Source organism: Erpetoichthys calabaricus, chromosome 2 (genome assembly GCF_900747795.2).
Source record: "Erpetoichthys calabaricus chromosome 2, fErpCal1.3, whole genome shotgun sequence".
NCBI lineage: Eukaryota > Metazoa > Chordata > Cladistia > Polypteriformes > Polypteridae > Erpetoichthys > Erpetoichthys calabaricus.
In genome coordinates, this window is record NC_041395.2 from 89922276 (window position 1) to 89947576 (window position 25301).

The 25301-nt window shown below is 37.8% G+C and overlaps 1 protein-coding gene across 2 annotated transcripts in view; it reads left to right on the forward strand.

Moving 5' to 3' along the window:
- dcst2 (DC-STAMP domain containing 2) overlaps window positions 1-25301 on the forward strand; it is a 43544-nt gene that overhangs the window by 4998 nt on the left and 13245 nt on the right. For both annotated transcript variants that reach the window (XR_007934138.1, XM_028791557.2), the window contains exons 3-11: window positions 137-307; window positions 4140-4241; window positions 4511-4705; window positions 5041-5106; window positions 9423-9636; window positions 12258-12415; window positions 17948-18112; window positions 19729-19896; window positions 25130-25230. Coding sequence is in view for 1 of the 2 variants with exons in the window: in XM_028791557.2 (XP_028647390.1) it covers window positions 137-307; window positions 4140-4241; window positions 4511-4705; window positions 5041-5106; window positions 9423-9636; window positions 12258-12415; window positions 17948-18112; window positions 19729-19896; window positions 25130-25230 (1340 nt within the window). In the remaining variant the exon portion in view is untranslated. The remainder of the gene's footprint in view (window positions 1-136; window positions 308-4139; window positions 4242-4510; window positions 4706-5040; window positions 5107-9422; window positions 9637-12257; window positions 12416-17947; window positions 18113-19728; window positions 19897-25129; window positions 25231-25301) is intronic.

Sequence of the window (25301 nt, forward strand, 5' to 3'; positions counted from 1 at the left end):
AATATATTTAACTTCATTTTATATATTGGAAGTCGAATGGTCTTTTCTCGCCTTTATTTTTTTTTTTGTCCTTTACTACTTATTTGCTACATTAGTATGTCATCATTTTAATATTTTGTCATTTCCTTTTCTACAGAAGAGGGAAAGAATTTTGTTCTTGTCTTAATCTTTACCATGGCAATGCAGGGACCACTGGCCAACATCATGGAAAACTTTAACCGGGCAGCAGATTCAGTGTCCTGTGGTGCTGAGATGGCTCTTAACCAGACTATGGAGATGGTGGAAAAAGTTAAAGCTCCATTAACTCGTGAGAAAATTCTTATGGACCATTATTCAGATATATGAATGTACCGGTGTGGAGTATGTAAGCTTAAAAAATGGGAGCGAGCACTTAGCAGAGTCTTTTGGCCAATCTATGTGAATAGTATTATTTCTCTTTACTAACTGCACTAGCTTAGCTAATTAGTCAGCAAATGTCTGCACATGTCTGTGGGTTATCCTAATTTTGGAATTTTTAAAATAGTTTCTGTTTGCTATTGTCCTGTCATTGTTTTACCTTTTAGACATCATGAACAATATTCATATGAGATATAATGTATAATTAAGTGGATTATAGTGGCATAAGAAGTAGTTTTACAGTGTATGAATCCTGGCTTATAGCCTTGTAGTATAGCAAGTCCATGGCTTAACAATCAGGAGGCTGTTTTAATAAGTAAATAAATAATTTGCTGGCTCGATATCCTTGGGGGGGTGTGCTTGTGCAGCTGCAGGAGGCTGGTGAAGTAATTGGGGTGAGACGCACCTGCACGTGAGGGTGCAGTCTGACTGAATTGCTTCATCAGCTTTCTGTTCTGTGTGATTGAGTTGCTGCATCCATGGAGACATATAAGGGAGAGCTGGTACAGGGGAAAAAAAAGATGAAAGGCGGAAGGATAGACTGGCCAGCAAGAGAAAAGGGGGAAGAGACACGCAGGAGGTTCAAAAGAAGAGAAAGAAAATAAAAAGACAGGGATGGAGAAAGCATACCTGTGTTGAACTGAGGGAGGCAGGTGGTCAGGTGCGAGTCTCGGGGCTGTAGGGGCCGGAGGGCTGTGGAAGGGGAGCTCCTACTGAGTGTTTGCCTGGAATTAGAAGCGTCCCGATATGCGGTGTCCCTGCAGACGCTGAGGAATTGGATGCTGGAGGCATATGTGGCTCAGCATGGCGCCCCAGAATTGCCGAAGTCCTGGCAATGGGGACCTGAGTCAGGATTTGAAAGTTGACTCCACCTGTTGGTGGGCACTTTCTCCTTCTGTGAGGTCCAGACAGGATAAGGGGAGGAAATGCCAGATTTGAGAAGGAAGCATTAGGGCTCATTTTTTTCATGGAGTCTCTGGTTTTAACCTTCAATTTTAATGCATTTATTTACTGGAACTTTTAACCTTCACCCTATTTTTATGGTTTATTTATTTATTGATTGTTTTTTATACTGCACTATTTATTTGGACACTTGATTTGTTTTTTTGATGGATTGTTTTAATAAAAACACTTAGCACTTTTTCATACCTACCCCTTGCTATGTACGTGTATTTGTCCTCATCTGCTGGCTCATCCCTTGGGTACATTATCAGTGGTAGTAGATTCAAGTGGCTCCCCAGAAGGACCCGGCAGTGTGGTGCTGACCCTCACCATCACAAGCCTGTTCAGAGTCTTCATTGTTTAATCCATGGATCAAAGATGTAGTTTTAGCTGATAAGTAACTTCTGACTGGCCTCCTATTCATGCAGTGTGTTTACATGCACACACATAATTGGATTAAGGTGAATAACCTGGTTAAGGCAGAAACTTGGTTTCTTAAAAATTCTGTGTTTACATGGGCAAGGAATCTTCTGGAGTTCTCCTTTGTTACAATCTCTGACATCATTAGACTGAGTGAAAAATAGTTAAATGTCATCATCAGACACTGCATCTGAAAATAAGCATGACGCCTGTGATCATTTTCTTGTGATTTATAAATATGTTTAATCAAATTGAGAACATATTTATATGTTTCTGTTACCGGATTGCCTGCAGTTCACTCTTTTCTGCTTTGTTGTGCGACTGAGCCCTGCAAAGGTCTCTGTACGTGCACTTCTTGCCTTACACCTAATGATTCTGGAATACTAACAGGGGTTTGTACTTCAATAAGACATATTAGCCTATTGCTCTCGAGATTGTGTTGCTGATTTTAGCACTATACTTTCAGCTCATCAACAAATTTATCAATTTATGAAATATTGAGACAGAGAAGGAGAAAAGAGATCGCCCAAACATTTGCGTTTGGAAATGTAGTTTGTAGGCACTTCTACCTGAGGCTGCTGAAAGTGTGTGCAAAGCAAATATATACACAGACTGACAGAGTGCAATGGACATGCGCAGACTACAAAATCCTTAACAGTAACCTGGTAAAGGGTTTACATGGCCACATAATCAGATTATTCGTGGAGAAATCTACCCCTATTAGTCAGGTTTTTCAGAGGCAATAATTTGATTTCTGTAACCAAAATAAGGGTTTATATGACATTTTCGAAATTGGGTTTCTATGAATGATCAGGTTATTGAGGCGCATCTAAACATGCTGATCGTGTAAGCCTATATCTTTTGAGCCAGAAACTCTTTTATCTTTGCTAGCCTAATCATGCAACCCAAATTCCCTGTGACCTGTTAAAAAAATTATATTAAAATAATGGCCATAAATTTGACAAGAGATTCCAGTGTTAGTGGGGCCTATTACTTTTAGTACAGGTTCATGTAGTTTACGAAGTATTTATGCTACTTAGAACGTCAAATAGAAAAGTGACAGAGCGGCAAACAGAGAGACTTTAAAGGTACTATATTAGACAAATAGGTATATGCCCTTGTTTTACAATTTACGTTAGGCATTTTCAACAATTACAAGGTTTTTGCGAAACAAATACTAATTGTATTAATTAATAGTGCCAACTATATAATTATCCATTTACTTTTATGTAGAAGGACCCTCTGGAAGTGTAAGGATATAATTGTGTTATTGAAAGCTAAACTTATTTTCCAGATTACAGAATTTTCACTGATTTCTATAGATGAAATTCTTTATCCAATTTACTGATATACAGAAAAAGTCAATGACCATTGTAATTATATGCTCTTGAATGATAAAATATGGCCTAAAAGATTCCTTTACTGCATTGATGGACAGGTATTCTTGTTTCTCATTTATACGAATTAGTTTCTACTTTGCTTTTGATGTATTTTAACAAAACTGTATCTTTATATGTGATAGTTCTTTATTTAGTAAGTAGTATAATCTGTTTTATCATTTTGCCTGAACAGTTGTCCCAGCACTCTACACCTGCACTAGATGAGGAACGCTGTGCAAGAACAAAGTAGTTAATGCAATTGTATTTCTGAAGTGACAGTAATAGATTGGTCATCTAGCTTTGTGAAGAGGATTGCTTTTGTTCTATTTTGTGTATTGTAGCTACCCCATTTTTTGACACCGATTGCACGTCCAGCCTACCTGGAAGGGGTTCTCTTACTGAATTGCCTTTCCTGAGATTTCTTCCTTTTTTTGGGAGATTTTTCTTGTCTTCTTAGGGAATCAAGGCTGTGGGGCTGTCAAAAACCCATTAAAGCCCATTGAGACATTCCTTGTGTGATTGTGGGCTTTTACTTTTGAGCCCCTGAAATGAAGGGATTGTGTTAAAAAAATGCTTTAGTTGCCTCACATTTTTATGCAATCATTTTGTTCACCCCACTGAATTAAAGCTGAAAGTCTGCACTTCAACTGCATCTGAGTTGTTTCATTTAAAATTCATTGTGGTAATGTACAGAACCAAAATTAGAAAAGTTGTCTCTGTCCAAATATTTATGGACCTAACTCTATCTATCTATCTATCTATCTATCTATCTATCTATCTATCTATCTATCTATCTATCTATCTATCTATCTATCTATCTATCTATCTATCTATCTATCTGATAAAATGCATAAAAACACAGGTCTTTTATATTTAATTGCACTAACTGAACTTTACCAAAATTATACAGAGAAAAGGTTAACATTTCTAACATTTCATTTTCCTAATTTTCTTCAAGCAGCTTGTTCTAGAAACTAATGATTTGTTTGTTTTTTCGTGAAGCTATTATTAACAAGATCAAAACAATTTCCAAGAACATCAAGATCATTGCAGACAAGGTGCGCAAGCTTATTAAGAGCCTAATTGACACTGTGAAGCATATTGGTAAGTTGCAGGCTTCATACTGATCCTGTGTCCCTAATCTTCTTTTGTTCGTACATTCTGTATGTTTTATCTCTTGTTATAAGCCAAATCCTTCAGTATTGATGTTAATTTTACCCTCTTTTCACAAACCTGATTACATGTTAAATCATTTTTAAAACTAAAATTGCTGATTTATGAATTATTAATCGTTGGGAGCCATTCTTGATTACATTAGTTGGCATTGTGTCCTTGGAACCGCTCACACGCCTTTATCTTTTCTCTTTCTGAAGCAAATGTGCTGAGGAATATCTTTTATTTCCTGGTGAACATTGCGGATATCTGCAACAAAGAGCTGGGCACACCTTACAAGAAGTGCATAAGTTTATTTGATGACGCACGCTATAAATGCATGGATGCTCTGTCTATATTTTCCTTTCTATGTTACATCATTGATATTTTCAGGCCTCTCTGCGGTTTAGCTAAAAGTAAGTGTGTGACTATAAAATGGGTTGGATACCATAATGAAGAACTGTTATAACATGCACAATTTGTCTACTATATAAGCTTTTCATTTTCCTTTACTGTGCTGATTATGATTATTTATTTAAATACCTTTAAAGATGTGATTATATTAATTTTAAATTGCAATACTGTAAATTGATTCTGAAGAGCTTTTGAAAAAGTGCATGCTATGTAATGAAAGATGTTATATTTAAAAAGATTGATTCAGTGTTTTGTCTTTCTCAAACTACAATGGTTCATCTTAGGTATGGCTAGTGAAAAGCGTTTATTTATGCATCTCATTCCTGTTGTCTTCCAGTCATCCAGTTATTCTGCCTCATTCCCTCATATGTTGTAAACTTCATCAAGACAAAAGTTGCTGCCCGTAAGTATTTGGAATGTTTCAATATTTGTTGTCCAAGTTTATTTGCAGTTCATCAAGGTGCTCCTTTAAACTATACTGCCAGCTCATTTGTCCCCTGTGTCCTCAGATGTGCAAATGAAGAAATATTTTTGTGTGATATTTTCATTTTTGCACATGGGAATTTTTTAGGGTTAACTAGGACAAGACACCATTGGCCTAAATGAACCTAAATGCACAGAACTAAATGTTAGTACTAAAATCTATAAATTAAGCCTATTTTGAATGTTAGATGTTGAGTGGGGAAATTTTGACAGTACTTTCCCTAGACCAGAGCTCTTCGACCTGTGATTGTAGAGTGTAGAGTCTTCTTTAGTGACAGCTATGCTGGGGCATTCTGAATGCACCCATCATGCTCACCAATCTGCGTAATATGGACATATTTGTGTATATCACACAATGATATATATACCAAGTAAGGATTTAATGAAAAACTAGAAATCAACCTCTGGGGTGGTACAATATTAGATAAATTAGTGACCTTGAACTGCAGAGTGGGCCCAGCTAAGGACTGGAGCCCTGCATAGAGATAGCTACAGTTCAGGATTCAGAGCAATTTTAATAAATGTAGATCATTGATAAGAATTTGATCAAATACTTTTCAAAAAGAAAGTGGTGGAAATAATTCATATTTAGTGAATTATGCATATAGTTTTGCACAGCTGGTTGTTTATTTTAGGTTAAAGATTGTCTATCTATCTATCTATCTATCTATCTATCTATCTATCTATCTATCTATCTATCTATCTATCTATCTATCTATCTATCTATCTATCTATCTATTACACACCTGGGTGATAGTGTATTTCTTCAACGGTGTTTTGCTGCGACAATCGAGATGGAGAGTCCTCGGTTTAATTTAGTTATATTAACTAGACAGGTAAATCTTTCAATCCAAAATATCTGGCTGTTTATTTCAAAGAAATAATGGAATGCTAGCAAAAGTCAACATATTTTATAATTAAAAATAAAAGTGTTTTCTAAACATTCTTCTGATAACTACAAGTTCATTGCATTATGTCCTCTCATCATTAACCAAAGCAAGAGGGAAAACCTGTAGCAATGCAAAATAACCAGAATAAAATAGTGGAGATGAGCCATCTTTGGATTTAATTTATTTCCAAATATTTTTCTTGTAGGGATGCCAGTGTTTAGATAATTGATTAATCTTATTAGGTCCTGTCAATGTCTATTAGATATACAATCCTCATTTGCTATTCATGAACCCCCCAATATTCTAGAACAAGTAAAAGCAGACAAAAAAATGCATAGAAAATGGAATTACCATGAGGTAGTATCATCCATCCATTTTCCAACCCGCTGAATCCGAACACAGGGAGCCAATCCCAGTGCACAAGGCAGGAACCAATCTCGGGCAGGGTGCCAACCCACCACAGGACACACACAAACACACACTAGGGCCAATTTAGAATCGCCAGTCCACCTAACCAGCATGTCTTTGGACTGTGGGAGGAAACCAGAGCGCCCAGAGGAAACCCACACAGACACAGGGAGAACATGCAAACTCCACGCAGGGAGGACCCGGGAAGCGAACCCAGGTCCCCCAACTGCGAGGCAGCAGCGCTACCCACTGCGCCACGGTGCCACCCGAGGTAGTATCAGTGAAGAGAAAATGAATATTCCTTCTTGGTCTGAGATGTAACCATTGTATCTAAGCTTGGCTAATCTAATTTCCAGAACAAAGGTGTCTGGATTCTTTTCTACCTGCTAGTGTTACGCATGGCTAAGAGTGATATGTGAAGACCTAGCCCTAGACTGAAGCCATGTGGTGGTGTTTAGCAACACTTGTGGCCAGTTGACTCATATAGCCCAGGCAGACTCAGACTATAGAAGCTTCTGTATGCAGAGCTGTGGTGTGTGCTCCCTATCTGCTGTATGAAGAGTAGGGATCAAGACGAATGTCTGTTATGTGTCAGACATGCATGATACATATCTGTTTGTATTAGACCTTCAAAATGGATATTAGCTTTAGAATGTAGAACATTACTTAACTGGAGAGAAGTGAGCCAGGGCTCATTTAGGATGCTGAAAAGCTTTGTCTAGACATAGTCAAATTCAATCGGGTTGGCTTCTTCCTACCCTAGAGTCTGCCCATTGGAGTAATCTTCGCTGGGGTGGTATAGTTAAAGTTGGTACCATAAACAAAACACTAACTTCAAAGTGACCCAAGGCTGCAAAGAAGAAAAGTTTACTTTTGTTTGAATAATTGTTATGCAGTTGTGCACAGAATACTGAAAAATATTTGGTCTGGTGCCAAAAAGGATTCTTGTTAACAAATCAATAGTCCTACTTAGGGATTTTGTCACTTCAGTGTGGTGATACCTGGGGGTGTGGGTAGAATAAGTGGCCTATCTAATGTGAGTGATTAATTGTTTTGATTTCTGTTCTAGTCATGCCATGACTTTCATAATATACATTGTTATATGTGTTTTCTCGGTTTATTTTGGGTTTAGAATCTCCAGGGATCAGTTCTCACTGTTTATTATAAAATAAAAAAAGTTATATTTTCCTTAAAAAGTTATTATTAGTTATTTTCTTGTTTCTTTAACATGATGGAATGTAGTACGTGATGGAACATGATGTATAATAGATCACCATACTCATTTTCCTGCATCTGTTGGTGGGTAAAATAATTTTGTAAATTCTCTTAGCAGTAGTTTTACTGTCAAAAAGACAATAGCAGTACCAGTGTTTTAGAAATAAGTACTGGACCAAACTGTAGCAAGACCAATACAGGTCAACTTGTTTAAAGAAAATCATTTTTTTTCTGAGGTTATTGTTGTACGTAGGTATTCAGGGCAGATATTCTGCTGACTGCTTGTTCTAAAATGTTCTGTCTTTGTTGGAAAATTTGCCAGGAATTAAGTAATTTTATGATGTGAAAATTAATTTCAACTTTCCCCAGACACAAACACACACATACACCATGCTAAAATCAACTTTTCTCAATGTTTTAAACACCCAGGAATCAGAATCTGAACATTAACTCGTTAGCACAGTTATGACCAACAAACTTCAATTTACATGGAAGTAAAAATTATATTTCACAGCACTTTATTTTAAAAGAGCCAATAAAACTGTGTAGAACTTGTAGTTTAACTGGGTGGTTTCCAAAGTCAGTGGGGACCTGAAGCGGCTCGACTCTTCTGTAGTAGCAGCATGTAGCTGCATGCAGTGATTTAGTAGCACCTTTCCACTTTGATAGTTTTATTTCACCAGTTTGCAGACAGTGGTGTTACTTTCATTATAAACATTCTCTTCTTCAAAGTCACTCACACGCTCGTGCTTAAGATGATCTTTTTACATATACTTGATACACAGAATGGAAAAGTGACCTATGTTAAGACAAATATTTCATGTCTTCTTTAAATGACAAGTCTAATATATTGATTGGAAGTTCTCCCTTATCTATCGTCTGTTTTGTGCTCAGACTTCCCTGCCCATGGCATATAAAACCTATTAAACGTAAGAAACATAGAATCAGATAACTCAATAGTGAATTTTAGATCCTATCACCAAATATCCATTTACATACAGTAGATGTAAAAACTGACCAAGTGGTGCTGTCTGTTGGCCTGGGAATTTGTCTTCTGGCACCCCAGGTGAGCATTGATCATTTTTTTTGCTGCCTCCTTCTTTCCTTTCTCTCTCTATGCTTCCTTTTTGGAAATTTCGACTGCTAACCATTCCTGCCCATCCATGTAAAACATTAAGGAGATGCCTCTTTGGTGGTACATTTACTTCTACACATGACAAATTCATCATCTGTGTCAGTGCACCATGCTCATTGTTTCTTTGCACTTTTCTGGGCCCTACTTCTGCCATTTATATGCCTGTTATGTCTGCAAGTCCCCCTGTAGGCAAGGACACACATCACATTACCAACAGGAATACTTCAGGTTTAGTGTATTCATGGCCAGGCAGGATAGGTAGGTGGACTAGAAAGCACGTGGTATCAGGTGCAAATCACACCTCTTAATCATTTTGGAGATGCAAAGACTCTGCCCATAAAGAGATATATTTTGTTTGCTATACTTAACTATTCACACAAACTGCTTTTGTGCTGTCTTCTCCTGTAAAGGTCCTATAAAAGAGAGGTTTTATTAATCTTTGAGGTGATTCAAGATATCAAAGACTAAAAGACACCCTGCATTTTTTAATAATCCCAAACTTGTATTTTATAGTAACCTTCACCTTGCTTCTTTGCTTTTGTTTGTGATTGTCCCTGTAGTAATCATCACACTTTCCTTTCTCCACAGCTGTCATTTATGTTTTAAACAAAATTAGGAGTGAATTTGAGTTTAACATTTCCACTACAATGCAGTTTGAAATGCGCATGAACCAATCCAAGACTCTCAGCCAAGTTGCTAAGGACATCATGCAGGAGGTGACATTAGAGATGGAAAAATTTCAAGAAGTTTTTGGCATGTTTGGTTATTTCTCCATTTTTATCGTCTTCTACATGTACTTCAGGTAAGTGTTACATTTTGAGGGTGCTGCAGAGAATTGTCTTAGTGTGAATATTAACAAACAGTTTTACATTCCTTTAATTAACAAGTCAGATTTAGTCAGGATGACACTTTAATCCTTTTTGATACAAAGATGCAAGCACAGTATTTATTAATCTTACTGTATTAAAATGAATATAGATTGTCAGCCAACATTGCTATTTTGAGCCAGCTCCTTGAATACAGGAATTCTTCTTTTTCCACTGTTTCTTTGACACCTTGTGATGATCACCCCAAACCCAGAGTACCACCGAAGGGATCTGAAGTATCAAAAATATGCATTTATTGAAATTAAGTGCACATGGGTGTTATAAATAAGGATAAACAAAAGTGCAAAGTAAATAGACCTAAGTCATACTGTTTCCATTCCGCCTTCTGATATTGTGGTTTGCTTGCATGGACTGGGTGTTGGGCAGGTTCGTGGGGTCCAGTGGCTTTTGGGCATCTGTTGGTGAAGAGAGATTCCCTGATCTTGACTTTGCCAATGATGCTGTGATCTTTGCTGAGTCAATGGAGGATCTGATCGGGGCTCTCGAGAGACTGAGTGAGGAGTCTGAGTGCCTGGGCTTGCGAGTGTCCTGAATAAAAAAACAAGATCCAGGCCCTTAATGACCTCTTCAGCACAGCTGCAGAGAGAGTGTCAACGTTGTCATGAGATTTACTTACTTCAGCAGTGACATTCATGTCTCTGGTGACTCTTCTTATGAAGTCAGTAGTCCCGAGAGCCTGGGGGGTCATGAGGTCACTGGAAAGGGGTGTGTGGCACTCCCGATATATCTGCAAAAGGAAGAAGGTCCAAGACTTTAGAGTCTTGGTGCTTCCTATTTTGCTGTATGGTTGCGTGACTGGACTCCTTCAGTACTGTGTCTATTTGGAGAATCCTTACGTACCACTGGTTTGACTTTGTGTCGAACGAGTGGTTGCTCATGCAATCCTGAATGAGGCACATTACCTACATTGTGAGGGAGCGGCACTACGGCCATTTATGGCGCGATTCCCTGATCTGGCTATTAGGACCCTCATTGCTGAGGACCTGAGCGGCTGGACCAGGCCAAGGGGGTCGCCCACGTAACACCTGGCTGCAGCAGGTAGATGGTAATTTCTGGAGGGTGGGAATGGACTGCGTGTCTGCCTGGGGGGTGGCCAACTGGTATCCCGAGCTGTTTCATTGTGTGGTGGGTGCGGCAGTGTGCTGTACCAGTGCATGCTCCCCAACCTGACCTGAGTTGATTGTGGTTTGCCCACCTTTATGCCACAAAGCTCTCATTTTCTCACCTATACTCAATCTGTCATGACTCTTATCTCCTTCTTCTCTCCACAAAATTATTCTTCCAGCCATAAACTTCATTCTGCCTCTGACCTGAAGCTGTTTCAGACTTCCAGGATAAGTGGTGGCCCAGCTTTTGTTATGGGGCAGCAGACTACAATTCCCTGTAGTAGCCCCTGATGGCCATGCACCCCTGACTCTGCAGTGGCCCTTAAAAAGTTGATCTCTGAATGTCAGGTCTATGTAACTAATGCTTTTATTTATTACTATCATTTTTACTGTAATTAGGATGATTTAATTTCATTGCTATTTTGTGTTTATTTCCTCCTGGCCACCACCATTTTATTGTTTGCTTTTCATTGGTGCTGCCACTTTGTGTATTTGTTTGCATGGGAGCTACCATTTTTTTGTGGTTGGTTGCTATGATGCTGTGTGTTTACTATGTTATAGAAGACTGCTATGCACATTAAGACATATCTAGATTTTGTTTGACAATAAAGGAAACACTTAAATCAAATTTTATTTGTCACTTAGAGTTATCTGAGTTGGACTGGCACCTTGTCCGATGTTTGTTTCCAACTTGTGCCCTGTACCAGCTGGGATAGGCTCCGACACCCCCCATGACCCTGTTCAGGACTAAGCTGGTAGAACATGACATAACATGACATACGGTTATACATAATACACTATGTAAAGAAATGCTTAGCTTTTGAAGTCCAAGAGTGTTAAATACAAATAAATATCAACATATACAATGATGGCATTATATTAATATTCAAAAAATAAATATAATAAATAAATAATATAGTAGAATTAACAATAGGACATCATGTAGCTCTAGGCACTGTCCTCATTTAAGGTATGGGTGGACTGAGCAAGGAAGCTCCCCCTCATCTCTCACAACTGGTCTTCAGGCATTGTATGAACGCAGCACAGAAAAGAGGCCGTTGTTGGGATGACTGGTATAACTGATAGTTTTCTTTGTCCTGGTCCAATATTGCTTGTTGTAGATGTTCTGGAAGTTAGAGAGTGCACACTATCTTTGCCTTTTCCTCTAATTTAAAATTTTTTAAATTAGTCATGGTGCCAGTAGTGTAACCTAGAAATAGCCAAAATGACTACATAAAAATGGACTTTTCCTCTACACATTTATTTGTTATTTTTTAGGTAACTGATTCTGTGTTCTCTTGACCTCTCCTTATATTTTTTATATTATATTTAAGTCTAAAATTGTTCTGAAGTGTAACATTTTAAAATGTTGAATTAAGTAGCTGGATTGAAAAGGTTTCTGCCACTCATACTATATTTTTGTCCTGTAGAGCAGTTATATATAAAAAGCATTACCTCTTCTATGACAACTTTGACAATGTGTACATCACAAATGGCATGGTGAAGTTAGACCTGCTCCGAGCAAGTCAAGGGAAGCCCACTCTACTGCCTCTCGAGCCTGATGAAGCTGCAAAGTACATTTCTCCTTGTAAGTAGCAAACTTTAACTTACTTGGTATGGCACATGCATGGCTCTATTTATTTGTATTCTTACAGTTGTTCCTTTAACTGTTTTTGCTTGCATTTTTGATTTGACCATTGCAATATTTAGATTCTCCTGCATCCTTAATCATTTTTACTCTCTCCAAACTCATCTTTCCATTTTCAGTAAACTCTGTCCAATTTACTTCTATATGAAACTAGACCAGAATCAGATATCACAAAGCAGTATAGTGGTTGGTGCTATCTATGTGAAGCTCTCCCAGTGCTATTAGTGAATGTTCTCCCAATGTCTGCATAGATTTTTCTCTGGGTAAGCCATTTTTCTCCCACATTCCAAAAAAATTGAACTGGGTCTGTATGTGTGAGTGTGCCATATGATGAACAAGTGCCCCATCCAAGGGGGGTCTGTTTCTCACACCTAGTGTAGCTAGAAAGGACTAAACTCTGAATAATTCTCATTTAGGTCAACCTATGTAATTGGTAGATTATCTGTGCCCAAGAAGATGTGTTAGCTCCAAAAATAAACAGGTTTTATTTTGGAATAGTATTATGGAACGGCCATTCCATTTACAGTATCACTTTGACACAACAGTAGCAACAAAAATTACCACACAAATAACTAACACCAATCACAAATAATAATTCTAAACTTTGCTTGTATTAAAGAATCTTTTAGCCCCTACTGCAAGACTCGCAATAAAAGTTAACTGTTAGCTGAGGTGCTCTCAGTATTCAGGCCCTAAAATTTTGTCCAGATGTTGTAGGAGCCTGAGGAAGTTCGGAGACGGAAGGTTACGGAGGACTGGAATTTGAAACTCCCAGGGTTGAGAGGTCAGCAGCTCTGCTGCTCCAGTCTGTCTGGGGTTCAGCAGTTGCAGGCTCTCAAATGCTGGGGTGTGGTAATAACATTTTTTCTGTTTGGGTACAATAAACCAATCATTGTCTAGGTAGAAACACCCCCCAATTCTAGAAAAACTGCTGGCAACAAAGCTCTATCAGCATTTCTAGAGGAGGAGCACTAGACATATTTTCCCATAGTCAGATCAAACATAATAATGAAAATAAAATAAAGCAAGAATGTATAATAAAAGGTAAAACAGATACTGTGTATAGTTAAATGAAATACATACTGTATGGTGCATGATTATACTGTATGAGTACATGGTTTATGAGTGCAAATCTTATTAAATACACAGACCATGGTGACGCACTGATATGGCTGCTTACGTTAATGGATACAGCTGATTCCAGCAGCAACAGGGTTAAAACCGAAAAAGTACAAGGCATACTCAACACAGATGATAACTTTTTAGAGTTTACTGTTGACCTAACATCATGATTTGGACATCGAGTCCAAAAGAATTAAATGGAATCCAGATATTGTGTTACAGCAATGTTATCCATCTCAACAAAATATATCTAAAGGTGTTCAAAATTTTTGCCAAGTCACTTTACCTGATATTGACCATTTGTAATGTGACTTTTTAGGTTTTTGACTTAACTAAGTTTTTCTCTCTGCTTCAGAACTCTTTTAAGGCCATGTTCTGATATTAAACACAGAAGAATAAAGTGTCTTTCTATGATATCTGAACACTATAAGCCTATGTAATAACTGACATACTTTAAATCTGGTCTTCTGATAATTACAAAACCTTGCTGTGCTGATCTGAATAAATGCTGACTTAGCTGTGAGGAAACCACTCCCTGGAAACAGCAAAAATGAACACATTCACATTTTGTTACACTCAGGCACTGTGTTGTTTTTTCCATTACCGAATACAGTATCATGAAATGTTAAGGGTATCTTTCATGTGATATTTGATGTATGAAGATGATGTAATGTAAATTAAATCAACATGACAATTTAAAGTTAACAATTGAGGAATGAGGAGTGAATGGTAGAGCCATAGAAATTAAACTATTCTAAAAACAAATAAATATTTATTATCAAGTTCTTAAGGAGGTTTCCAAGTACATACATAAACCCTTGACTCATATTTTAGGAACTTACTGCACACTGGGGAAATTCCGAAGGACTGGAAATTTGCAAAGATTAGCTCATTATTTAAAATGAGTAACCTGGCAGATCCAAATAACTATAGGCCAGTAAGCTTAATATGCATGAGAGGTAAATTAATGGAAGGAATTATTAAGAAAAAGATTGAGCAACACCAGTCAAGAACAGGAGTTATACTGAACAGTTCAGAAGAGGGAGGTCTAATTTTACTAACATGCTGGAATTCCATAAGGAAGCAACAAAAGGATTACATCAAACTGCACCTTATGATATTATTTATGTGGACTTTCAGACAGCATTTGATAAGGTGCCACATGAGAGGTTGGGCATTAAACTAAAATATGTAGGAACTCAGGGTGATGTTTGTAGATGGCTGCAGAATTGGCTCAGACACAGGAAGCAGAGGGTGTATGGAAACTTGTCACAATTAGCTGATGTTAAGAGTGGTGTTCCACAGGCGTCAGTGCTAGGACTGCTGCTATTTTTAATATATAAATGATTTGGATAGGAATGTAAGTAATGAGCTCGTTAAATTTGCAGGTGATACCAAGCTAGGTGGCAGATAATCTAGAGACCGTTGTATCATTACAGAGGGACTTGGACAACGTACAGGCTCAGATAGATATGTGGCAGATGAAATTTATGTCAGTAAGTGTAAAGTATTACACATAGGGAGTAAAAATGTTAGGTTTGAATACACAACGGGAGGTCTGAAAATCAAGCATACACCTTATGAGAAGGATTTAGGAGTCACAGTGGACTCTAAGCTATCGACTTCCAGACAGTGTTCAGAAACCATTAAGAAGGCAAATAGATTGTTAGGTTATATAGCACAATGTGTGGAGTACAAATCCAAGGAGGTTCTGCTCAGACTTTTAAAATGCACTGGTGAGGCCTCATCTGGATTACTGTGTGCAGTTTTGGTCTCCAGGCTCTAAAAAGGACATAGCAGCGCTAGAAGAGTTCAGAGAAGAGCGACTAGGATGATTCCAGAACTGCTGGGGATAATTTATGAGGAAAGATTAAAAGAGCTGAGCTTTTTCAATTTAAGGAAAAGGAAATTAAGAGGAGACATGATTGAATTTTTTTAAATTATGAAGGGAATTAGTACAATAGATCAAGACTGTTACATTACAATGAGTTCATCAAGAACACAGGGACACAGCTGGAAACCTGTTAAGGGTAAATTTTGCACAAATATTAGAAAGTTTTTCTTCAAACAGAGAACCATAGACACTTGGAATAAGTTACTAAGTAGTGTGGTAGGACTTTAGGGACATTCAAAGCTAGCCTTAATATTAGTTTGGATGGATTTTTGACAAGCTTTGTTGGGCTAAATGACTTATTCTTGGCCAGATTGTTCTACTGTTCTAGCATAAGGATTTGACTGCACTGTTTTGACTAATAAAGGATTACCTGATAATTAAAAAAATAGTTTGATATCTGGAAATGTGACTACGCTATGACATAAATGAGGAAATGTGCACTGCCTTGATTCCTCAAACCTTAAAATACAATAATAAGTAACATTTTAATTGATACATTTTTTATTCAAATATTTCACACTATTTTATTATATCATATCTTTACATCTTCAGATTTCTTATTAATAAGGTTATTTCTCTCAAGTTCATATCTTAGCAGCAACACTGAGCACATAAGGAGCAAAAAAATATCAATCCATTCTATCCAGGTCAAAAAACCACTAGCCTCATATCTTCAGCATGGGTACAGTTGGCTTCCCTTATTAAAACAAAAATCTAAAATCATGAACCTTGACTCAATTCAGCATTATTATATGCAATTCTGAGTGTATCTGAGGAAGGGACATCGTCATGTAGTGTGAAAGACGAGAATAAAAAAAAAAATCAAATTTTCTTGAATGAAATGAAAATGAAAATGAGTTGAGAATTAAAAGTCGTGTAATGTGTCCTCTTTATACATATGTGGAGATTGAGCGTTGTGACCACCAGGCAGAGTAACAGTAACTCAATCTCCAGACACAGCAACACAGACACAAGTTCCAGGTTCAAAAGACCTTTTGTTAAACACAATGTGCAGGCTTTGTCTTGAACTTTACAACAAGCAACACAGTTAAAGACAACATCCTGAACTCTTCTCTCTGCAAGCCTCATCTACCACCTCCCCTCTCTGACTGCACCATCTAGGCCGTGTCGCTTCTTTTTTGGAGGACCCGGGAACACTTCAGTGTCATAATGTTGGATGACAGAAGCACTTCTGGGTCAAGAGGAAGTCCCATAAAACAGAGAAATCTTTTCCTGGGTGTGGGCCCTGGCAGGACTCTGACAGGGCTGCCCTTCTGAACTACAAGTCCCAGGAAACCCTGTGGGTGTCCAAACTGGAACCAATCAATAAGAACACTGCCACCTCTCAATTTTCCCTGACTTCCAGATTCCCCTAGTCCTTCCATTATGGCCTCTTTCTGACTGGGATTAAAATTGGGAATAATCTGGGCTGGGCTGTACCTTCAACCATGTGCTCCATCCATTGTGGTGTCCTGGCTGGGTTAAAGTATTACACTCCAGCCTAGTCTTGTCCATCCGCTACAGCATCTACAGTATATTTGATTAGATTAATTGAATATATTTGATTTTTCCAACTGGCTTTTTATTTGATTCATAATGTTTTATTTGTAATGTTTATTAAGTTAGTACAACCCCTCTTCCATGTGGAATTTAATTGAACTTGGTGAAGTTTAATGCTGTTTCCTGTCATTTCATTTTAATTTAATTCCAATTCCTTTTCCTTAGAACTGGGTGCAATTCCAGTTCCATTTTCAACTTCAGCAACTGAATTAGAATTTACTCTGTATCCTCAATTCAATTCACTAATAACCCCAACCCAATCATTATTTTTTATGGGATGTGTGTGCCAGTGCCTCAGTCCATATGGACTGTATTCCTCCTCTACCCTAGACTATCATCAACTTCAGCACATTGTTTAATTCCTTTTCAAAGTGTTTATTTGGCAAATAAAGGTGTTCAGTAACAGAAGAACTAAAGTATAAACTGTTCCTTTGAAAGTTGCACGATGACACATAATGCCTGGTCATCTCATGGATGCAGAGATTGAAAGGGCAGACTTCAGACAGCATTCAAGGAGACAGCATATCGGTAAAACATTGTGAGTCTTTTTAGATACAGGTACTGCTAGTAATTATGTTGCAATGGCAGTTGCACTCTTTGTTCTGATTATTTTTAGATTTTTAATCATTACATTTTCTGAATGTCTATGTACTGTTTGTGCAGCACACAATTAAAAAATATCAATTATTAAATATATCAATTTTGTTCTGGTTTAGGTTTCTAACACATGTGTGTCGTTGCATTACAATGTACTCTAAATGCATTCTTAAAATGGAGCTTCTCAGAACCCCAGTATTGCTCTTAGAGCCACACAATAGAATGTCACAAATTAGCTGTACGTCTTAAGTCTAATAATTTCAATGAATAAGGCATTATTTTTCACTTCCATTCATCAGGCTCGATCTGGATGTCAGATGCAGAGTGGAAGACCTACCACTGGAACATTGTTAATGTGTTTCGCCATATGTTGATTGTACTTCTGTTGGTACTGATTGATTATATTGTTTTTTGGATCTTTGACATGGTTCGCTACTTTCTTCAAGGAGAAATTATTGCTCGATGTAAGTAAAGTAGTTTTGAGGTTTGTTTTTTAGGTTTAGCGTAATAGAAATAAAAGAAGAAATATGCAGCTAGAAAAGGTGGAGGCTGGTGCAGATCTAACAGAAGCAAATCTTTTTATGTGCAAATGTAGAATTTAAAGTCAAAGGCCTATAAATGTGATCTTACAGCTTATGTAGCAATACAGTGAAAAATCTTTTGTATCTTGTATGTGCCTTTCCCTGTATAAAGCTGTGATTTCAAAGTCTTCACTCTGCCATAGTCTTAACTTCATATACCGTATAAAGTATATAGGAAATGTAAAAATGGTACAATCAAGGAGACTGAATCATGAAAACTGACACACAGGACAAGTGACTTATGAGTTATAAGTGATTCTTGTGCAAGAAGACAGGAATGATTACACGTGTGGCTTGATAGTATGTTGCAACATTCCTTTGGCTGGTGCTATATGTATCTATTCATTTTGGTAACCACCTTAATAAAAGGATAACTGTCTGTGTATCTGTGTGTCCATCTGGTTGCTATGTATCTGTAATTCCAACAGATGGTGCATTACAAACATTTGTGATAGTAAAATGCATTGCATTTGTTGTTCAAACAGATAACGCATCACAAACATTTGCAGTAATGCATTTTATTACTACAAATGTTTGTGATGCACCATCTGTTAGAATAAAAAATGCAATGAATTTCATTACTACATGCATTACAAAATACATTCCAATAGATGGTGCACTGCAAACTTTAATGCTGAAGTCTACATTGGTTACTTTGATTTCAGCTTAGTTGAGCAGCCCAAATAGTCCACTTTAATGAAAGGATAAGTGTCTGTGTGTCTCTCTTGTTATTGTGTCTCTGTCATTCCAAAAGATGGTACATCACAAACATTTTTAGTAATAAAATGCATTGCATCTGTCATTCTAACAGATGGTGTATCACAAATGCTAGCATTGCTTTTACGACTCCCATGCCAAATAGCATATAACAGAGACTTATGCTAATGCAAGCTCTATGTCGATTACTTAGATTTCAACCCGTCCTAGATGGGTAGCACAGCTAATTGAATCATAAAATCATAGTGCTAATGCTTCTTAAGGGAAGGAGAGGCTCTTGAGTGGACAGAAGGTGGTGTCCCAGAATTATTACATATGCTGTATCATGCTGAGACAGGTCTAGGAACACAACTGACCAAGGAAGAGTAAACACTGCCAGGACATGACAGGTGTGTGTGGTCACCATGATCTAATCCTGTCTACTGTAGTCATTGCCTTTTCCTGCAAGTCCAATGTATGAAATGCATATAACAGGATATCCATACTTATTCATATTGATTTTCAGTGCTTATTTTATATAATCTAGACCTCTGCTTCTGGAAGGCAGCTAATTTTTATTACATAATGTTAGTGCAGTATATCCATGAGATTATAATGCTGTTAGTCCTGCTGGAGTGAATACAAACTAAATTAATAACAGATGTTGACATTTATATGTACAACTTCCCATTCAAACTGATTGCAGTTTTTAGAAAATACATTTTGAGGTTATGGCATTTCCAAAATTGATAAGACATGCAATACTCATCTGATAATTTTAGTAAAAATGTTATTTTTTTCAGCTCCAACTCAAATCAAAGTTCACGTCAATGGAAATGGATATGCCTCTGCGATCTTCAAGGACATAGTAACAGCCTTTGAAGTGCTACAGACCTCCAATGTTACAGTGTCCAGCAAAAAGTGTGCAATTATTCCTTCAGAGCCTGACTACACTGAATACTTTCTTATAGGTTAGTGACCACTCTTCAGGGAGTTCAACAATTGGTTGTGGAAAAAGACAAATTTAGCAAAGGTTGAAGTGATGTAGATAAAAATATCACGCGAGCTTAATCCATAGAATCTACTACAACTGGGGTGCTTTATACTAGAATGGTACCGCAGTTTATGTACTCTATTATTGGTGTGCTTTGGTTAAATATAAATAATGTAATAGCTGGTATGTTTTATTGCCCCCGCACACTTACTGTATCTGCACATTTTATACGCTGGCATCTTCTTTTAAGAGTGTTGTGTCACTCTAAAACAGTGCTGACCTTTCTCATTGTGCACCCCTATGCAGATCTATTAGCCTACTTCACTTCACAGTCCCACCATTTTCGATTGGTAATAATTTTTATTATTATCTTACATGCAGTTGGTATATTTAATCTTAACTTTCAAGGTCAGGTTTCATTACAGATATTTTTTCCAGTTGTAGCAAAGGAACTTTAATTAACATGCTCAGGGTCACATAGCAGTGTTGTTACTGGGGTATAGATACTGTACATACTGTAGATAGATAGAAGGGATGTTACCAACCCAGCACACAACAGCGTAGAAAATTGCACTGATATCAGTTTTAGAAGATGTAAAGGATGTCACTTTCCACATTAAAGGAACACAGTCTTCTAAGGAAGAAGAGCCTGCTCTGCCCTTTCTTATATGGTTCCTCTGTGTTCTGAGACCAGTCCATCCTGTCATTAATGTGGACCCTCAAGTACTTGTAGGAATGGGCCAAATCTACATCCACACCATCAATAGTGACCAGACATAGAGATTCTTTGGTGTGGCAAAAGTGAATAACCAGTTCCTTAGGTTTTGCTGATGTTAAGATGTAGACAATTCTCTTTGCACCAAGAAACAAACTTTTCCACCTGACTCCTATACTCTTTCTTATCCTGTTTATCAATGCACCGTATAAGTTAAGAATCATCTGAGCATTTCTACAAATGACATCACCTGGTGTTATATTTGTAGTCAGAGATGTACAGAGTGAAGGGAAAAGGAGAGAGGACTATTTTTGTGGTCCTCCAGTTTTGCTCACATCCACATTACAAAACACAGTCCTTGAGTCTTACAAACTGTGGTCTGCCCGACAGATAGTCCGTTATCCAGGATATGACAGGCTCATCCACCTGCATATCTCTGAGCTTACTCCTTAGCAGAGATGGCAGGATGGTACTGAAGGTGCTGGAGGAATCATAAAACATAATCTGCCAGCTTAGTCCATTTGAGAATAAGCTTTGTGAAGCAGATAGATAATCGCATCCTCCATTCCAATCTTTGTCTGATAGGCAAACTGCAGTGGGTTCAGATGGTCTATCACAAGAGAACTCATATAGTCCAGGACCAGTCTCTCAAAGGTCTTCATGATGTGAGACGTAAGTGCCACTGGTCTATAGTCATTAGAAAAGTCGATGACTGCTTTCTTTGGAACAGGAACAATGAAGGATGTTTTCCACAGCAGTGACACTTTCTGAAGCCTTAGGGACAGACTGAACAGGTGACAGAGGACGCCACAAAGTTGGTCAGCACAGGCCTTAAGGACTCAAGGACTAACTCCATATGGTCCCGCAACTTTTCCTTTGTGTAGTTGTGTAAGATATAGATAGACAGAAGTAATGTTCTGATGCACGCAACAGCATAGAAAATTGCACTAATATCAGAGTTTTAGAAGATGTAAACGATGTCACTTTCCACATTAAAGGAACACAGTCTTCTAAGAAAGAAGAGCCTGCTCTTCCCTTTCTTATATAGATGTCTCCTTTCTTGGTCTTCAGTTATGGACAGTCCAAACCAATAGTCCGAGGTGGACTTGTCACTAGCCATTCTACTTGATGTCATAGGAGTTGTTGGTATAGTAGTGATGGTGTGGGGAGACTGGTCCTTGGAAGAAGGTGGCAGTGGGAGGGAAGGTCTATTAAAAATTTGTTCAGAGTTTTAGCTTTGTCCACATTCCCTTTTAGCATCTGAGCCTCAGATTGCTTGAGTCCCGTAATTATACTCAGTCTATTCCAGACCTCCTTCATGTTATATGAAGTAAGTTTGTTTTCTGTTGTAGCTTTGTAAGCTTCCTGTCCTTCACTGAGTTTTTTCTTTAGCACACACTGTACATCCTTCAGAGCCTCTTTATTACCAAATTTAAATGCTGTCTTTTCTCATTTAGGAGACTTTTTAGCTCTATAGTAATCAACAACAACAACAACAACATTTATTTATATAGCACATTTTCATACAAAAAGTAGCTCAAAGTGCTTTACATAACGAAGAAAAGAAGAATAAAAGACAAATAAGAAATTAAAATAAGACAACATTAGTTAACATAGAAAGGAGTAAGGTCCAATGGCCAGGGTGGACAGAAAAAACAAAAAAAAACTCCAGAAGGCTGGAGAAAAAAATAAAATCTGTAGGGGTTCCAGGCCACGAGACCGCCCAGTCCCCTTTGGGCATTCTACCTAACATAAATGAAATAGTCCTTTTTGTAGTTAGGGTTCTCACGGAGTCACTTGATGCTGATGGTTATACAGACTTCTGGCTTTTAATCCATCCATCATTGTTGGAACATCATGGTGCTTTGGGTAGATGGTGGTGGCACAAGCCACCACCAATAGGACACCGGAAAAGAAAACAGAAGAGAGAGTAGGGGTTAGTACAAATTTTGAATGAATAGTTATTATAATGAATTGGATATACAGAGTGTCAGGATTAAATTACAGTGAAGTTATGAGAAGGCCATGTTAAAGTAATGTGTTTTCAGTAGTTTTTTAAAGTGCTCCACTGTATTAGCCTGGCGAATTCCTACTGGCAGGCTATTCCAGATTTTAGGTGCATAACAGCAGAAGGCCGCCTCACCACTTCTTTTAAGTTTTGCTCTTGGAATTCTAAGGAGACACTCAGTTGAGGATCTGAGGTTGCGATTTGGAATATAAGGTGTCAGACATTCCGATATATAAGACGGGGCGAGATTATTTAAAGCTTTATAAACCATAAGCAGAATTTTAAAGTCAATTCTGAATGACACAGGTAACCAGTGTAGTGACATCAAAACTGGAGAAATGTGTTCGGATTTTCTTTTCCTGGTAAGGATTCTAGCAGCTGCATTCTGCACTAACTGCAAACGATTGATGTCTTTTTTGGGTAGTCCTGAGAGGAGTGCATTACAGTAATCTAGCCGACTAAAGACAAACGCATGAACTAATTTCTCTGCATCTTTCGATGATATAAGAGGTCTAACTTTTGCTATGTTCCTTAGGTGAAAAAATGCTGTCCTAGTGATTTTATTAATATGCGATTTAAAATTCAGATTACAATCAACGGTTACCCCTAAGCTTTTTACCTCCGATTTGACTTTTAATCCTAATGCATCCAGTTTATTTCTAATAGCCTCATTGTATCCATTATTGCCAATCACTAAGATTTCAGTTTTTTCTTTATTTAATTTGAGAAAGTTACTATTCATCCATTCTGAGATACAGGTTAGACATTGTGTTAGCGAATCAAGAGATTTGGGGTCATCAGGTGCTATTGATAAATCAGGGCTTGTTGTTTGGAAATCAGCACACTGTCTTTGTGGGTACCTCTGTGTAGACACAGAAGTTAATATAGTCTGTGATGTAGTGACAAGTTAAGTCAAGTCAAGTTGGGGAGCATGCACTGGTTAAATGGGTCCCACAATATTGTCCCTGTGTGACTCACACATCATTTCCCAGTCTGTCATTTGGAAGTGGTCATTCAGAGCCATTTCAGTTTCCAGGTTCCCCTTCCTCACTTATCTAATAACAGATTTGTAGCTGGGAATGAGATTATTCAGGTTGTGGTCAGTTTTCTGTAAAGGAGCCAGTAGATTACACTTACATGCATCTTTAACATTTAAGTTAGTCCAGCTTATTTCTTTGAGTGGAACTGGTCACAAACTGATATAAATCTGTCATTGTTTGTACAAAAATCTCATGGTTGAAACCACTACATATTATAACTGCAGGGTCGGAGTGAGTCATCATTAAAGTGTTGGAGACAAAATGAATCATTTCCATTGCCAAGTCCCCATTTGCAGAGCTGGGGATATAAACATTAATAAAGATGATTTATCTTCCTGGGCAAATAACATGGATGAATTCTGATTGCCAGAAATGCGATACCTGAATTAGAAACTATAGTTTTAATTGTAATCTGCTGCCTTTTACACAATCCCTCATTCACACAGATGATCAGTCCTCCTCTTGTCTTTTTTCTACACTGCGCTGGGTCTCTGTCTGCTTGAAAAAGATGAAATCCATCCAGTATCAAAGCAGTGTCAGGCCTATAAGATTTAAGGCAGCACTCCGTAAAGTACAATAGGGCACTATACTTGTATTTACCATGACCTGCTATAAGCGTAGACAGTTCATCCATTTTATCTGACAGTAATTGAACTTTTCCCATTACAATAGATAGTGGACCAGTTCTAAACCCTTTTCACCTTACCTTTACTATGGCAATGGCACGTCGCCCTCTCCGTCTTTGGGCAAACAGCGCTTGTGATTAGGTGTAACTCAGCTGTCTGTCATCTCTGGAAGTCCACACTGGAGTTGTCCAGTCTGCATTCTCCTGGATGTCCACAATGGTGTCACTCCTTCTGTGTTCCTATGGAAGTCCACACTGGAGTCGCCCTTTCCACATTCCTTGTTGAATCTTTTAAAAGGACATATGACTCGACTGCATCACTGTACACTTTGGCCATTTCTTACCTGTACATGCTGTTTACATACAAGACATCAGTCTGGTGGTCGGGAAAATGTAGAGCTGCTCAACACAGTCCAAATAATAGGAAAACCTCCATTCTATAAACATTGCAGTAAAGTAAGTGTAAAAATTAAATAAATGTAAAAATTAAAATGACATTTTCATGAAGTCTTGTGACGCATTCAAGTGTTTGAGATGTGAGAGTAAAATGAGAGTATTTGCAGTTAAACTCACACAGGTGTGGGTAGAATGTGGACGGTCCACACAAGAATATGGGACTTGAGCTCGGGGCACTAGACCTGTGAGGCAGCATGCAAACCACAGTGCCATTATGCCAAAGGTGAAAAATAGAATTGATGGATTTGTATTCCAGTGCAGAACTGTTTATGTGTGTTGCTTCAAAATGCATTAATGCTAACTGTTAATTTTATTATAAAATCCATTTAACTACATTGCTAATAAATGTCTCTTTTTCTGTTACAGGAGCACTTTATGGCTTTTCCTTTTTCATTGTTGCTTTGGGAAACTATATTATGCGATTTAAAAGGTTCATTTGCGCCTGTTACTACCCATCAAGAGAAAGAGTAAGATGATGACTGGTGTAGTTACCCAGATTTATGTGTAGTTTAAAGGGATTTTCTCAAAGTGATACATT